Genomic DNA, 18,282 nt, shown 5'->3' with positions numbered 1-18,282 from the left:
GCGCAACTTGATCCAATCATATCAATCCACATAAGGGTATCCATTGAGCCATAATGCTCGGTCTCACTGATCACATATACATCACATCAAGCATGATAGAGGGCACAAAATATAACTTAGGCACAAACAATACTGAGAAAGACAAGCACAACTATGGTGCAATAAGCAATTCATCATCATGAGGGCCATCTTGCCCATAACGCTATAAGGATACAATGGAATTACAATATGCGTGCAAATAATCATGTAACCCTAAAAACACATCATAGAATAAGAGAGAAACACATAACATAGACCAAGGCATGAATAACATCCATTCCGCCCGATGATATACCTATGGTAACAGCTATGCAAGAGCAAGAAAATCTGATCCAATATAGAATACACCTTCTCATTAGGCTTACAAATAATACCCAAACCAAATTCCGATCATTCCCAAATAGGTAAAACCTTCCAAAAGTCCATAGAAAGCTATCCATAACATATACCATCAATTATCCAATCCTCAATATTTCTTCATAATTCGCAATCAAGGAATAGTCTGCCTACAAGAATATCCAGTCTCTGAATGTCACGACCCTAAAACCGATCCGGTCGTGATGGCGCTTATCGTGAAACTAGGCCAGCCGACACAATTCCCAAATCAAACTGTTATTCTATAAAAATCATTTTTATGTCATTGATTAACAAGAAGCCTCATATTATAAGTCTGAATAACCAGTGCAGAATAAATACATAAGCCTGACATTGGGGTATCACAAGTCATGAGCATCTACTACAACTATTCTGACGACATAAGGCCAACATGGCCGGGAAAATAAGGAAGAATAAAGGAGGGTGAAAAGTAAGGCTGCGATCCCCAGGCAGTTCCTCGCTAACTCCGATGAACCTGTCACTAAGTAATCAACACCCGCCATCGGGTTCAAAAATACTTGAATCTGCACACAAGGTGCATGGAGTAATGTGAGTACACTAACTCAGTAAGTAATAAAAGTAAATGAAAGCTGAGTAGTAAAAAAATACGTAAACCATATCATAACACTACAACAAATACAATACATTTCCAAAATAGTACAAAAATTATTTATTTCGTAAATCAAACGTAGTTTTAGTAACAAAACCTTTCAATTTTAAAACATCTTCCAATAGTTTCAAACGAGTGATAAAACAGTGAGTAAAAATGATAGAAATGTAAACAGCCCCTCGGGCAAAAACATGTACATAAACCGCCCCTCAGGCATAATATCAACAGAACCAGTCCCTCGGGCTACCTCACAATCACTTGTAATCAGCCCCTCAGGCATAACATAAATCAAGAACCACCCCTCGAGCAAAACTTGGATCAAGAACAGCCCCTCGGGTAATAACATGAATCAATAACAACCCCTCGGGCAACAATATGAATCAACAACAGCCCCTCGGGCTACATCACATCACTCACACTGGGTACCTGGGCTCACTTGGGGTGTACAGACTCCGGAGGGGCTCCTACAGCCCAAGCGCTATAACAAGCCATCTCGTCGCATAATCAATTAGGTCCTCGGCCTCATATAACAACAAGCCACCTCGTGGCAATAAATCAAGTAGGATCTCGGCCTCACATAACAACAAGCCACCTCATGGCATAAATCAATCAAGCCCTCGGCCTCACAATATCATGAATCAGTAACAACCTGCTGTGAGGTGTAGCCCGATCCCATAATATCCTCATAACACAGGCCCTCGGCCTCACTCAGTCAGAAAACCTCTCAAGCCACTCGGGCTAACAGTAAAAATAGGGTGCTAGCCCCAAATATCATTTAAAGTATCAAAATGGAGTAAATACAACTGAGTTACAAAATCAGTAAAATACAGCATGACTGAGTACAGATATTAAGTCAAAATAGGGATGAATAGTAGTAAAAAGCCCCTAAGGGTCCAAACAGTTGGCAGTAGGCCAAAATATGGCATTCAGCCCAAAGCATAATAATACTTTCCAAAACACAATGATATCAACCAGTTTTTAATCAAATACACAACTTAATAGTCGTACGAGACGGACCAAGTCACAATCCCCAATGGTGCACGACCCCACGATCGTCATCTAACGTGTGTGTCACCTCGAAGTAGCACAACGATGTGAAATCTGGGGTTTATGCCCTCAGGACAATATTTACAACCATTACTTACCTTGAATCGGATGAAATTCTACTCCGCAATGCCCTCGCCGCTCGACTCGGCTTCCAAATTTTTCAAATCCAACCAAAATCAGTATATTATCATCAATATATGCTAAAGGAATGAATTCCCTATGAAAATTATCAAATTAGACCAAAAATCCCGAATTTGGATCAAACACGGCCGCTGGGCCTTCGGAATCCAACGAAACTCACAAAATCCGACAACTCATTCAACTACGAGTCCAACCATACAAAAATTACTAAATTCTGATAACAATTCGGCCTCCAAATCTTCAAATCTTATTTTCAAATCCCTAGGTCCAAATCCCCAATTTGCACCTCAAAAACATGTAATCTAGACGGATTATTTGATAATAATTTAATATTATGGAGCAGAAATGATCACAAGTGACTTACCTCAAGATTTTCCTGTAAGGCCCTATGAAATTTCTACTCAAAAACCCAAATCCCGTAGTGCCAAGTTAGGATCATGTGTTAGAAATTCATAAAGTTCTTTACGGCGAGCTTGTGAGCCGCGGTTCGGACCCTTTGGATTGATCTGTGAATTAAATAGTTAAAGAATTGTGTTTTCCAGAAAAGTGCGATTCTGCGGTCAACTATGCAGTCGCATAATAGCTATGCGGACCGTATAGTCGCTGCAGAGTCGGGTAGTGTGATGGTTAATTTTGAGGTCAACTATGCGATCACATAGTAGATATGTGGGACGCATAGTCATCGCATAATCCCCTTGGAATTTTTGCAAGGGGCAGTTCTGTGGTGCATTGGGCAACCACAGAACAAGTATGCGGACCGCATTCTTCTTGCATACCCAAGCAGTTTGTTCAGGTTTTTGGGAGTATTTTTGCGGTCCATTCTGCGGGCCGCATGTCAACTTTGCGATCGCATATGAGACCGCAGATCTGAGTCGGGGCTCTAGATTTCTAAATTTTAAACCCGACCCCCTTTCGTTATATCCTGTGCAATAGCTCATTTTGAACCTATTTTTATGGTGCTTTTAGAGTGAGAAAGAGGGTCTAAGAGAAGGAAGTACCTTTTATCAAAATTGCTCCACAAATCCTTGTTAAAACATTGAAGATAATCAAGTGAGGCACCTAAATCTTCATCCCATGAGGTAATACTTCATAACCTATCTCTTAATTTTAAACATAGCTATAAGGGCCATTAGTGAGGTTAATCATGGGGATAAGGGTGATTACATTGAATGCATGTGTTCTTAGAAGATATGGGGAAATTATAAATAGAGAGCCATGGGGAAAGGGCTAGTGTAATCTTGCATAAAAGGACCATAAGGCCTTGATGAACACTCAATGCTTTATAAAATGCTCAAGTGATCTTAAACTATGATCTTCTCCTGATTATGGGTTCAATTGTGCTACATTGCATAAATAGATTGAAGTGCGAATATTTCGGAACATTATAGGATTAAGGGAAAGCTCAATCGAGGTATGTATGACTAAAACCCCATCTTTTTGAAATTGAGCTCCGTCGGTGTTTGTGTAAATGCGGTTAGATTAAGGTTGGATTGTTATATTGATTGTTGTTTCACATGAATTGGAGTTGCAACCTTATAGGCATGAAAGATGTGTCTCAATGTGGTCGAAGTGCTATTCTTGATAACTTGAAAAGGTGCAATGAATATGAATCATGTATTGAAATGCCTAGACCTTAAATTAAGATTGAAACTGCATATGTTGTGCCATTTATGTGAAGTCTCATCTATGCTTACAATTTTATTTGCTCTTGTGTGCACATATTATCCTAAATTACAAATCTAACATTGAAATTGGGAATGATGTGAGATGTGGCCTAGTGCCAAATATATGACGTGATATCCATGGCCCCAAGTGCCTATGAAATGATATATGTGAAACAAAGATTGAAATGAGATGACTGATGGAAAAGGGAAACACCTTGGTAAGGTAGCCTAGCCGATCGGGCCGAGATCGGATTCCATGCCGCATACATGGTGGTATTGTATTTGTGATTGAAGTTTATGTCTCATATGAGGCAACCTAGCCGATCGGGTCGAGATCGGACTCCACTCAAGATAGCAGTGGTATTATGGACAATGATGAATAGCCAAAACTAAAACTTATGGGAAAATGATTTGAAAATTGTATGATTCTTTTATTTGATAATGTTGTGATCATTTAGAGTGTTTGAGTTATAACTGTGATTTCTTTATTCTTGTATGAAAGTTCTTTCTAACTAGATGGTGATTAGTTAAACATACTCGTACTATTCTATGGTACTAACGTCCCTTTTGTCGGGCGTGCTACATTTTTAAATGAATGTAGGTGGCTCCGTAGCGGACAATACCGATCGCGCGTAGCGAGGTGTCCTCCTCTCAAAGTCTTGGTGAGTCCCGTCCTCCTTCAAGGGGTTATGTTGTATATCTTTTGTTGTAGACTTCCACTTTTAAGGTATTGTCGAGGCCTTGTTGCCGGCGTTGTTATAATTTCTCTTTTGTATCCATAGAGGCTCCGTAGACGTTTGTGTGGGTTATGTACGGGTGTTAGATGGGTCTATGAACTAGGTTGAAATAGTAAACTCTTGTTTCTCTAAATTGTAACTGTATGGGATCTTGGAAACTTAACTACAGTCCGAGGTTGCGATATAAAATGAATCAACAATGTTGAATATACGCTTTTGCTATTGTCTAAATAAATGAAAGCATGATTTTTTAATCGTATTGAGTGCCGGTCATGCCTTCCAAGGTTGTGACAAATTTGGTATCAGAGCCTAAGGTTTTAAAGTGTCCTAGGATGTCTCGGATCCGTGTCTCGTAGAGTCCTACTTATCGGTATGTAGTTGACCACATCTATAATTTGGAGGTTACTTGGGAATTTAGGAATAACACCCTTCTTTGATATTCTGGATCGTGCGGCAAAACTTGTTATAAAACTATTCCCTCTCTAACTACTGCATTGTTCTATCTTTCAGTAAATGACACCTAAGATGAAAGCGAGAATTGGCCAAGGAGCCAATGCCACCTTAAGAGTGGCTAATGAATCACTGCTTGATACTGCGGGTGAGGGTAGTTGCCCTGCTATCACCTTGTCTAGTTCTTTTATTCCAGAGCAGACTACCCCAGTTCCTACACCTGCGGAGGGTACCACTATCCTTCCTATTGATACTCCTGATCCGCCTCCAGCCCCAGCTTCCGGTTCTGGCATTTCCGATGGGGATATTAGGGGAGCTATTCAGATGTTGACTCAGCTAGTGGCCTCTCAGGCCCAAAGGTCAAATGCTGCACCCAGTTTATCTAGCCAACAAGTGGATTCCACCAGTTCCAGGGTGAATAGATTTCTTCAGTTAGACCCTCCAGTGTTTTCGGGTGCCAATCCAAAAGAAGACCCTCAGGATTTTATTGATGAGATGCACAAGACCTCAGGGTTATGCGTGCAACTGAGATAGAGGGAGTAAAGTTGGCTGCCTATCGTCTGAAAGGGGTGGCCTATTCGTGGTTTGAGTTGTGAGAAGATTCCCGTGAGGAGGGGAGCCCTCCGGCAAGGTGGGGCGAGTTTGCCGATGCCTTTATAGATCATTTCCTGCCTGTTGAGACAAGAGCAACCCATGCAGCAGAGTTTAAAAATCTGAAGCAAGGTAACAGAAGTGTGTGGGAATACCACATGGAGTTTGCTCGCCTGTCCAAGTATGCCATTCATATGTTGCCTACGATGGAGGCCAGGGTGCGGCGGTTTGTTCAGGGCCTTAATCCTTTAACTATTAATGAGGCTTCTATGGCTGCATTGAATGCCGACATGAATTATAGGAAGATTGTAGTATTTGATCAGGACATAGAGAACTATAAATGGAGGAACAAAATAGAGAGAGAGGGCAACAGCAAGGCCCGGCCTACGGGCAATATGAGAGAGTCATTAGGTGGTGGAAGATTAGCCTTTAGGGGAGGATCATCAGGGCCGTCCCAGTCTGTTGCACAGTCTTCAGCCAGTGCACCATCATCAGAGCCTAGCCAGCAGTAGTGGAGTCGTTTCAGTCCGGTCAGGGCAACAAGGAATCCCACCAGCGGGGTCGGTCAGGAGAGAGATCCCAGCGACAGTAGAGGTCCCCGTGCTCCAAGTGCGGGAAGATGCACTCAGGGACTTGCTATTTGGAGTTGCCTTTCTGCTATGGATATGGGATGAGGGCTCATATTCAGAGGCATTGTCTTGTATCCCGCCAGGGAGTGGGTAGGGGCACAATTCAATCATCCAGTCTAGTAGCTGCTACATCTTCAACACCCTCTCCTGCTCGAGATGCCCCAGCACCCGCAGGGCGTGGTGCAGCCAGGGGTAGTGTGCAGAGTTCAGGAGGACCCATCCGGTTCTATGCTATGAGTGTTCGCCAGACCGTAGAGGCTTCTCCAGATGTTGTTACAGGTATTCTGACTGTCCAATCTCATGTTGTGTATGCACTTATTGACCCTGGTTCCACCTTGTCCTATGTTACACCTTTTGTTGCTATAGAGTTTGGGATAGAACTGGATCAGCTTCATGAGCCATTTTTGGTGTCTACTCCGGTTGGTGAGTTAATTACGGTTGCTCGAGTTTATAGAGGTTGTGTTGTTACGGTACGGGGTAGGGATACCATAGTTGATCTTATTGAATTAGGGATGGTCGACTTTGATGTAATAATGGGAATGGATTGGCTTTATTCATGCTTTGCCAAACTTGGTTGTCGTACTATAACCATGAGGCTTGAATTTCCTAATAAGCCCATTGTTGAATGGAAGGGAGATAATATTGTGCCTAAAGGTCGTCTTATTTCTTACCTTAAGTCCACGAAGATGATCAATAAAGGGTGTATCTATCATTTAGTTCGGGTTACGGACACCAAGCCGAGGCACCTAGCTTTGAGTCTGTGCCAGTTGTGAATGGATTTTTGGATGTCTTTCCAGATGAACTCCTTGGGATTCCACCAGACAGGGAGATCGATTTTAGGACCGATGTCATGCCAGGCACGCAGCCTATATCAATTCCACCTTACAGAATGGCACCGACAGAATTGAAAGGGCTAAAGGAACAATTGAACGATTTGCTAGAGAAGGGTTTCATTCGGTCGAGTGTGTCACCGTGGGGCACATCGGTCTTGTTTGTAAGGAAGAAAGATGGATCGCTATGGATTTGTATTGACTACCAGCAACTCAACAAAGTCACAATCAAAAATAAATACCCTCTACCAAGGATAGATGACTTGTATGATCAATTGCAAGGTGCTACGTGTTTCTCAAAAATTGACTTGCGGTCCGGGTATCATCAATTGAAGATAAGATAGCAGGATATTCCAAAAATAGCTTTCAGGACTCGGTATGAGCACTTTGAATTTCTGGTAATGTCTTTTGGGCTAACAAATGCCTTGGCAGCTTTCATGGATCTTATGAATCGAGTCTTCAAGCCTTTTCTAGACTCCTTTGTGATAGTGTTCATTGACGATATTATTGTGTATTCCTGAAGTTGGGAGGACCATGCTGACAATCTCAGGGCAGTTCTGCAGACTCTTCAGCAACATCAATTGTATGCAAAATTTTCGAAATGTGAATTTTGGCTTGAATCTGTCGCGTTCTTGGGGTCATGTCGTCTCCAGAGAAGGAATTATGGCAGATCTTCAAAAGATTGCGGCAGTGAAGAATTGGCCTAGACCTACCACTCCAATAGAGATTCACAGTTTTTTGGGTTTGGTCGGGTACTACAGGAGATTTGTGGAGGGGTTTTCTATTCTTGCCTCTCCATTGACTAAATTGATGCAGAAAGCAGTTAAATTCCAATGGTACGATGCTTGTGAAAGGAGTTTCCAAGAATTGAAATCAAGATTGACTACAACAACGGTGTTAACCCTGCCAGAGGGTACAAAAGGATTTGTTGTGTATTACGATGCTTCAAGGATCGGGCTTGGGTGTGTGTTAATGCAATACGACAAGGTTATAGCTTACGCTTCTAGGCAACTCAAGAATCATGAAAAGAACTATCCAACCCATGACTTTGAGCTTGCGGCAGTGGTGTTTGCGCTAAATATTTGGCAACATTATTTGTATGGGGTCCATGTGGATTTATTTACAGATCACAAGAGCCTTCAATATATTTTCAAGCAGAAGGAGTTGAATCTGAGACAGAGAAGGTGGCTAGAGTTACTCAAGGACTATGATATTGATATTCTCTATCACCCGGGAAAGGCTAATTTTGTGGCGGATGCTCTTAATCGAAAATCTATGGCAAGTTTGGCTTATTTGGAAGCATACCAGAGGCCGTTGGCTAGGGAAGTTCCCCAGTTGGCTAGTTTGGGAGTTTGCCTCGCAGACACAAATGAAGGAGTAATGATTATGCAGAATAGGGCTGAATTATCGTTTGTGGTGGAAGTGAAAGAGAAGTAATTCAACGATCCATTGTTAGCACAACTGAAAGAGGGGATTTATAAACACAAGACCACAGCTTTTTCCTTTGGCATGGATGATGGTACACTATGGTACCAAGGCCGCCTATGTGTTCTGGATATTGATGGTCTTCGGGAAAGGATCATGGCAGAAGCTCACACTTCCAGGTATTTCGTGCACCCAGGTTCTATGAAAATGTATCATGATCTCAAGGAAATTTATTGGTGGAACGACATGAAAAAGGATGTGGCGAACTTTGTGGCAAAATGTCCAAACTGTCAGCAAGTGAAGGCCGAACATCAAAAGCCCAGTGGATTGGCCCAAATCATAGAAATTCCAATGTGGAAATGGGAGGTGATTAACATGGATTTTGTGGTAGGGTTACCGCGCACTCCGTGCAATTTTGACTCAATTTGGGTAATCGTGGATCGACTCACGAAATCAGCGTACTTCTTGCCAGTTAAATCTACCGACACAGCGGAACAATATGCTCAGTTGTATATCAAAGAAATAGTTAGATTGCATGGCACTCCAGTCTCAATCATTTCAGATTGAGGGGCTCAGTTCATAACCAACTTTTGGAAGAAATTTCAGCAAAGTTTGGGCACGTAGGTAAATCTTAACACAACTTTCATCCTCAAACTGACAGGCAAGCAGAGTGGACTATTCAGACACTTGAGGACATGTTGCGTGCTTGTACTCTCAATTTCAAGGGTAGTTGGGATGATCACTTGCCACTCATAGAATTTGTTTATAACAACAGCTTCCATGCTAGTATCCAAATGGAACCATTTGAGGCGTTGTATGGTAGGAGATGTAGATCTCCCATTAGGTGGTTCGAGGTTGGAGAAGTTGAATTGATAGGGCCAGACCTCGTGCATCGGGCTATGGAGAAAGTCAAGATTATTAAAGAGAGATTGAAAACTGCTCAAAGTCTCCAACAGTCTTACTCAGACGTTCGTCACAGAGATTTAGAGTTTAAAGAAGATAATTGGGTATTTGTGAAGGTTTCCCCTATGAAAGGTATCATGCGGTTTGGAAAAGAAAGGAAAATTGAGTCTGAGGTATGTCGGGCCATACAGAATCATTCAAAGGATTGGTCAGGTGGCGTACAAGCTCGAACTGCCACCCGAGATGTCATTGGTACGTCCAGTCTTCCATGTGTCTATGTTGAAGAAGGTGGTGGGAGATCCGTCCACTATTGTGCCAGTTGAAACTATTGAGGTTAATGAAGAACTGTCTTATGAAGAAGTTCCAGTTGCCATTCTTGACAGGCAAGTCCGGAAATTAAGAAATAAGGAAATTGCCTCCGTAAAAGTGTTATGGCAAAACCAACAAGTTGAGGAAGCCACTTGGGAAGTCGAGGAAGAAATGAGAAAGAACTACCCACATTTGTTTGTATAGCCATGTAATAGCTTTTTATGCATTTGGTCCCCATGAACTCCTACCTTTTGATTTGATCTATGTAAAATTGCTCCATTTTGGTTATGTATGTTGCCTATGCGCCCATGGTTGGTATTGTAAAAGTTATGTATGTCTTTGGAACATGTATATACTGTTAGGATATGTTTCTGGGCTCTCTGACAGGTGGATAGGCCTAGTTACAAAGGAAACTCTGGCGAAATATTTGGAAATTTAGGGAGTTAGCAAAATTTGGGGCTGTTGATATATTTCATGTTGTGAAAAGCTGAGGTTGCATAAAGATTGCTGATGAGTGAACCTTGATCCTCATTCAAGGACGAATGATCTTAAGCGGGGGAGGATGTACGGCCCCGTGATATTTCTACTCAAAAACCCAAATCCCGTAGTGCCAAGTTAGGATCATGTGTTAGAAATTCATAAAGTTCTTTGCGGCGAGCTTGCGAGCCACTGTTTGGACCCTTTGGATTGATCTGTGCATTAAATAGTTAAAAAATAATGTTTACCAGAAAAGTGCGATTCTGCGATCAACTATGCGGTCCCATATTAGCTATGCGGACCGCATAGTCGCCGCAGAGTCAGGTAGTGTGATGGTTAATTTTGAGGTCAACTATGCAGCCAATTATGCAATCGCATAGTCGATATGCGAGCCGCATAGTCATCACATAATCCCCTTGGAATTTCTGTGAGGGGCAGTTCTGCGGTGCATTGTGCGACCGCAGAACAGGTATGTGGACCGCATTCTTGTCGCATACCCAGGCAGTTTGTTCAGGTTTTTGGGAGCATTTTTGCGGTCCATTCTGTGGGCCGCAAGTCAACTTTGCGATCACATATGCGACCGCAGATCTGAGTCGGGGCTCCAAATTTCTAAATTTTAAACCCAACTCCCTGTCGTTATATCATGTGCAATAGCTTATTTTGAGCCTACTTTCTTGGTGCTTTTAGAGTGAGAAAGAGGGTCTAAGAGAAGGGAAGTGCCTTTCATCAAAATTGCTCCACAAATCCTTGTTAAAACATTAAAGATAATCAAGTGAGGCACCTAAATCTTCATCCCATGAGGTAAGACTTCATCACCTAAGCTCTTGATTTTAAACATAGCTATAAGGGGCCATTAGTGAGGTAATTCATGGGGATAAGGGTGATTACATTGCATGCATGTGTTCTTAGAAGATATGGGGAAATTATAAATAGAGAGGCATGGGAAAAGGCTAGTGTAGTCTTGCATAAAAGGACCATAAGGCCTTGATGAACACTCAATGCTTGATAAAATGCTCAAGTGAGCTTAAACTATGATCTTCTCCTGATTATGGGTTCAATTGTGCTACATTGGATAAATAGATTGAAGTGCGAACATTCCGGAACATTATATGATTAAGGGAAAGCTCAGTCGAGGTATGTATGGTTAGCCCCGTCTTTTAGAAATTGAGCTCCGTTGGTGTTTGTGTAAATGTAGTAAGATTAAAGTTGGATTGTTATATTGATTGTTGTTTCACATGAATTGGAGTTGCAACCTTATAGGCGTGAAAGATGTGTCTCAATGTGGTCGAAGTGCTATTCTTGATAACTTGAACAGGTGCAATGAATATGAATCATGTATTGAAATGCCTAGACCTTAAATTAAGATTGAAGCTACATATGTTGTTCCATCTATGTGAAGTTTCATCTATGCTTATAATTTTATTTGCTCTTGTGTGCACATATTATCCTAAATTACAAATCTAATATTGAAATTGGGAATGATGTGAGATTGGCCTAGTGCCAAATATATGACATGATAGCTGTGGCCCCATGTCACGCCCCAATAACCGAGTGGCGCGACCGGCGCTCGACCAGGTAGCCCCCAGCCAAGTGGACCTGGGTGCCTTTCCTATTCCACGTGATACCCTGCGTTTCCATTACCCATTAACCAAGTGAAATAGCCATTTATAATTTTAAACACATTCTTACGAGATTTACATAACATACATAGTTACTTAGCGTGGTTTACAAGTTATACTGCCCAAAATATATAAGTACATAACCCACATTTCCTGTCTACGGAGCCTCTAGAGATACAAAAGAGTGTTACAATACTTGCCGGTAACAAGGCTCCGACTATACCTTATGCAAATACCAAAATAACATTTTCGGGAGGATAAGCGGCATGAGCCACGTAGGGCCCCGGGAGGAAAGGGGCTCACCAATTCAGTTGATGGGAGGTGAATGAGTGCTACTGTCGATGGGCTGGAGTACTTGTTATGGAACCACCTACAATCATAACACGAATGTAGCGCCCCCGGCAAAAGGGACGTCAGTACATGTGAATTGTACTGGTATGTATGAACAAACTTTACCCCAAGTAAAATCAAGAAATACACAGATAACAAACAGTAATAATCAACAATCAAATGCACATGAAAGGAACAACCAAAGCCAAACAAACTCCACAATCTCTCCTTTTCCCTTTTCAACATTATTTCATCACATCAATGATTTCACAACTTTCACATATTTTTATTTCAATAGTGATTTCGATCACTTTTCCACCCTTATTACCTCGGCCACCCTTTTTACCTCGGCCACCCTTATCACCACAACCCACACCTTATAACTTCGTATTGCGGCGCGTAACCCGATCCCACCGGACAATCACATTTCACATGGCAAAAACAACAATTCAAAAAGAATTTTCATAAACGTCAATACCATTTCCATCATATGCAACAGCCCGTATACAACTTAAGTCACAACGATAATTGCCCACGATAAGTCACGTATGATATTACCACAGTTGTTTCAATTGCATCAATTACGATTTCTTTCCATCATTTGTTACACAGCTCTTACCACATAAACACATTCACACACACACTTGGTTTGTTGCCATTTACTTACACCCTTATATCGGGAGACTTAACCAACAACATTCAAGGCATATTAATCACAAGAATTTGCAAATAGTCCACATAAGTAACACATACCAATTACTCGTACACCCAACAAGGTGACTTTACAAAGGTTAAAGTTAGCAATACATACCTGGAGTCGAATTCCCCCCTTTTTTTCTTTTTCTTCTATTTCCAATTCACCAACAACCTAGTACCATCAATCTAGTTCACAAGTTAACACATATAACTTAGAATTGAAGTTCACAAACTCAGCCCGACCTTACTTAGGTTATCAACCCCTCTTTTGCAAATCTTTAGTTCTACCCAATTCCTCTTACTAGATTCTAGGTTTTAAAGGACATGCATGTGTATCTCAACTTCCATTTTCAAGAATTAACGCATGAGAATCCCCCTTTTTGTTTAAATCTGAAAACAATGAAAAAGGGTTGGGGATTTTACCTGCAAGAATGGAGATGAAGACAATTACTTGAAATTCCCCGGCCCGAATGACTTTGAAGAATCAAATTGATGAAGGTAGGACTTTATCTCTCAAAAATTCTCTCTTCCCTCTCTCAAGTTTTGTTTAGAAAATATGTTAAAATAAGGGGTTGGGGTGTTTTATTGAAGAAGGGGTCGGATTTAAAATTTAGAAAAATAGGAGCCCGAGTTAGGTATGCGATCGCACTTTGCGATCGCAGAGTGGAAATGCGGTCTGCAGAATGGACCGCAAAAGTGCTCCCAAAATCTGAACACACTGCCTGGGTATGTGGCAGAAATGCGGTCCGCATACCTATTATGCGGTTGCATAGTGCACCGCAGAACTGCCCCTCACAAAATCCCAAGGGAAATATGCGACGACTATGCGGTCCGCATATCCGTTATGCGATCACATATTGGACCGCATATTTAGCCTCCAATTCGACCAACACACTGACTCACTTTGCGGCGATTATGCGGTCCGCATATCTGTTATGCGACCGCATTCTAGACCGCAGAATTGCATTTCCTGGAAAACAGTATTTCTTGACTTTTTATAACATAGATCAGTACCAAAAGGGTTCGAACCGCGGCTCACTTAATCATACACATTCCTAACATATATTCGGGACGTGGCACCACGAGCTACCCGGTTTTGAGTATAAGTTTTCACGGGGCCTTACACCCCAAGTGCCTATGAAATGATATATGTGAAACAAAGATTGAAATGAGATGATTGATGGAAAAGGGAAACGCCTTGGTAAGGCAGCCTGGCCGATCGGGCCGAGATCGGACGCCATGCCGCATACATGGTGGTATTGTATTTGTGATTCAAGTGTATGTCTCAAATTAGGCAACCTAGCCGATCGGGTCAAGATCGGACTCCGCTCAAGATAGCGATGATATTATGGACAATGATGAATAGTATGAAATGCCCCAAAACTAAAAGCTATGGGAAAATGATGTGAAAATTTTATGATTCTTTTATTTGATAATGTTGTGATCATTTAGAGTGTTTGAGTTATAATTGTGATTTCTTATTCTTGTATGAAAGTTCTTTCTAACTAGATGGTGATTAGTTATACATACTAGTACTATTCCATGGTACTAATGTCCCTTTTGCCGGGGGCGCTATATTTTTAAATGAATGTAGGTGGCTCCGTAGCAGACAATACCGATCGCGCGTAGCTGGGTGTCCTCCTCTCAAAGTCTTCGTGAGCCCCTTCCTCCTTCAAGGGGTTATGTTGTATATCTTTTGTTATAGACTTCCACTTTTGAGGTATAGCTGGGGCCTTGTTGCCGGCGTTGTTATAATTTCTCTTTTGTATCCGTACAGGCTCCGTAGACGATTGTGTGGGTTATGTACGGGTGTTAGATGGGTCTATGAACTAGGTTAACATCTTAAACTCTTGTTTCTCTAAATTGTAACTGTATGGGATCTTGGAAACTTAACTACGGCCTGAGGTTGCGATATAAAATGAATCAACAATGTTGAATGTACGCTTTTGCTATTGTCTAAATAAATGAAAGCATGGCTTCTTTATCGTATTGAGCTGGGTAGAACTCGTTAAAAAGTCTTGCTCAGTTGGGTTCACTCGATTGAGCGTTGGTCGCGCCTCCCGAGGTTAGGGCGTGACATTTCCATGATTTCTTGCTCAAAAATCGCCCCAAGCCATGTTATTTCACCAAAAAAATGTCAAAATGAGCTAAAAAAATAGAACAACATTAATAAACCCGATTCTGGTCGCTAAAAGCCAATTCCCGTCGCTAAAAGTGGTCTAATCTGGTCACTAAAGGTACACACCAAATCTGATGCACCAACAGTCTTTAATTTCAATAAAAAGGGTTTAACTCCATCATACGAACTCGGAATTCGATGATTCTTATTCCTATGAGTCACAAATAATATGTCACGACCCCGGTTCGCCCTCCGTGAAGACAACACCTAGTCTTTAAGACTAGATAAGCTTAAGATGTGGAAGATAAACCAAATTTGTGGAAGAAAACAATTTAAAATAGAAATAGAGTAATAAAACATCGTTTAAAAGTGCCGCTCGGCATACACAATATTAACTTTTAAAACCAATACACTTTCCCAAAACCCCGAAATCCATGAATCACAAGCTAAGGATCACTATACAATACTCTAACTCCAAAATATCTAACAAAGAAAAGAAATACAGAAGGGCAAATGTTTAAAAGCTAGAATAGAAAGGGACTCTTCGATCTGCGAATGCGGAAGATATACCTCGAAGTCGCTTGAGCAGTCGCCTCGCCTCAAGGGTGATAGGACTGAGTCGCAGTGCCTGAATCTGCACATGAAAAACATGGGCAGAAGGGGCATGAGTACACCATAACGGTATTCAGTAAGTGCCAAGCCTAACCTCGATGGGGTAGTGACGAGGAAGGTCAGGGCCCTACTGACATAAAAATAAAGAATATAAGATATGACAGTATAAGATAAGCAATATAGTTTAAAACTAACGATACCAATTTAATACAGGAAAACAAGGAATTCAATAACTGAAACAGAGGCAAAAACAATCACAAGGAAACAACTGGGGATCTCTCAGTATCCCGAGGATCTCTTAGTACCCACAATATATACCAGGGATCTCTTGGTATCCTGAGGATTTCTCGGTATCCTCAATGTATACTAGGGATCCCTTGGTATCCCGAGGATCTCTTGGTATCCTTAATGTATGATAGGGACCTATTGGTATCTCGAGGATCTCTCGGTATCCTCAATATATGCTAGGGATCTCTTGGTATCCCGAGGATCTCTTGGTATCCTCAATGTATGATAGGGATCTCTTGGTATCCCGAGGATCTCTTGGTATCCTCAATGTATGCTAGGGATCTCTTGGTATCCCGAGGATCTCTTGGTATACTCAATATATGTGCTGGAGATCTCTCGATATCCCGCACTTCAGCTCAAATCGTAAATGCGTACATGGGATCTCCCAGGATGCCGTCCCGTAGTCCCAAAGTAAAACACACAATAATGGCACAAGGAATACTCAAATAAACTCAACTTCATAACAAGGTAACAAAGACAATTCTAACCTAGCATGCTTCACGTAATACAAATAAGGCAGTTAAAGCAAATAAAGTGATTAAGTTAATTAGACATGCTTCTCTAACTAACAACAGGTTTAAAAGTGCAAGTAGAATAAAATAGAAAGGGAAACACAATTAAAGTTACTTAATAAAAACCGGATTTTCAACAATTAGCACAAGTACACACTCTTCACCTCACGTAGAAGGTATTTCAATTATCACAATACCAATCCTAAGGGAAAAGTCCCCCTCACAAGGTTAGACAAGCCACTTACCTCGAACCGACTCAATAATCAACCCCGAACCACGTTCATGCCACGAGTACTCGACTCCAAATGGAAAAAATCTATTCAATTCAATTGCATAATGCAAATAACACTTCAATTAACTGATTCTACAATTACATTTTAAGATAATACGCGAAATTTGGTAAAATGACCAAAACGCCCCTTGGGCCCACGTCTCGGAATCGGGTAAAATTTGCATTTCCAGAATCCTCACACTCTTACGAGTCTAACCATACCAAAATTACCCCAATCCAAGGTCAAATTCCCAATCAAAAGTCGAATTCTAGGTCTAAGAACTTCCAACTTTTTTCCAATTTTCATCTCCAACCCGAAATTAAATGATAAAACTAACTATAGATTAATGGAATAAAACTAGAAAGAGTTAAAGAATTGTTACCCAATGATCTCCTCTTCAATTTCCTCCCAAAATCGCCTTCTCCCGAACTCCAAGTCGAATTTCCAACTTTTGAAACTAAACCCTCGAAATTTCATATTTCTGCCCAGCTATTTCCACATATGCGGTCAAATAATCGCATCTGCGATTCCGCTTCTGTGTTTGAGGAACCGCTTCTGCGGTTCTCACTTAAAAGCCCAATCTCGCACCTGCGACCTCAAATTCCGCATCTGCGGTCACGCAGATGCGGTTCCTTATGTTGCTTCTGCGGTTCCTGTCCCCTTCCTCATTTCCGCTTCTACGACCACTGAGCTGCTTCTGCGGTGCCGCACCTGCGAGAACCAAACTGTAGGTGCGTTTATGACAGATAACAACTGAAGCTGCAAACTTCAAACTCCAAAAATCTTTCCGTCAACTATCCAAAATTACCCCGAGGCCCCTAGGACCTAAACCAAACATGCCAACCAATCCTAAAACATCATTCAAACTTGTTCCAGCCTTCAGAATGCTCAATACAACATCAAAACACCTATTTTTTATCGGATTCAAGCCTAAGAATTCCAAAAACTCTAAAAATACACTTTTGATCAAAAGGTCTATCACACCTCGTCTGAATGACCTGAAATTTTGCACACACATTACATTCAACAGTACAGAACTACTCCAACTTGTGGAATTCCATTTCGACCATTGGATCAAATTCTCACTATCGAACCAGAAACTTCAAAAATTTAACTTTCGGCATTTCAAGCCTAAATTAGCTAGGACCTCCAAAACACAATCCGAACACGCCCCTAAGCCCAAATTCACCCAACGGAGCTAACGGAACCATAGGATTTCCATTCCGAGGCCACATTCACACTGTTCCGACTACGGCCAACTTTCCAACACTTAAGCTCTTATTTAGGGACTAAGTGTCCCAAAACTCTCCGAAACTCAAAACCGAACATCCCGGCAAATCAAAGTAGCAAAATAAACTTGGGGAAAGCAGTTAATATGGGATCGGGGCGTTAATTCTTAAGACGAACAACCGGGTCATCACATCCTCCTACACTTAAACATTCGTTCGTCCTCGAACGAGTATAGAGACATACCTGAAGTAGTAAAAAAATGAGGGTAACGACTCTGCATATCCTGCTCGGTCTCCCAGGTCGCCTCCTCGACCTGCTGACCCCGCCATTGAACCTTTACTGATGCAATGTTCTTTGACCTCAGCTTTCTATCCCGC

General features: G+C 41.5%; 2 protein-coding genes across 2 annotated transcripts in view; both read left to right on the top strand.

The window, feature by feature from the left end:
- Positions 1-6,273: 6,273 nt before the first annotated feature.
- On the top strand, positions 6,274-8,550 carry LOC138869394 (uncharacterized). Its single transcript, XM_070147009.1, has 4 exons — positions 6,274-6,985; positions 7,081-7,230; positions 7,637-8,178; positions 8,353-8,550. Exons 1-4 carry the CDS (start codon positions 6,274-6,276, stop codon positions 8,548-8,550), a joined length of 1,602 nt encoding a protein of 533 aa, XP_070003110.1.
- Positions 8,551-8,622: 72 nt separating this feature from the next.
- The window catches only part of LOC138869393 (uncharacterized), a 54,816-nt gene continuing 45,156 nt past the window's right edge, over positions 8,623-18,282 (top strand). The window contains exons 1-3 of the mRNA XM_070147007.1: positions 8,623-8,717; positions 9,200-9,614; positions 10,138-10,192. Coding sequence (XP_070003108.1) covers positions 8,623-8,717; positions 9,200-9,614; positions 10,138-10,192 — 565 coding nt within the window. The remainder of the gene's footprint in view (positions 8,718-9,199; positions 9,615-10,137; positions 10,193-18,282) is intronic.

This window comes from Nicotiana sylvestris, chromosome 5, assembly GCF_000393655.2.
Source record: "Nicotiana sylvestris chromosome 5, ASM39365v2, whole genome shotgun sequence".
Lineage (NCBI taxonomy): Eukaryota > Viridiplantae > Streptophyta > Magnoliopsida > Solanales > Solanaceae > Nicotiana > Nicotiana sylvestris.
Note: the sequence above shows the minus strand (reverse complement) of the source record. Positions and strands in the feature narration are given on the sequence as shown.

Bases quoted from the DNA above. Each gene is read 5' to 3' on its own strand.
- LOC138869394 (XM_070147009.1), top strand. From the start codon at position 6,274: ATGCACTCAGGGACTTGCTATTTGGAGTTGCCTTTCTGCTATGGATAT. The intron at 6,986-7,080 runs GTATCTATCATT...ATGTCTTTCCAG, and splicing joins GAAGATGATCAATAAAGGGT to ATGAACTCCTTGGGATTCCA. The intron at 7,231-7,636 runs GTTTCATTCGGT...GTATTCCTGAAG, and splicing joins GAACGATTTGCTAGAGAAGG to TTGGGAGGACCATGCTGACA.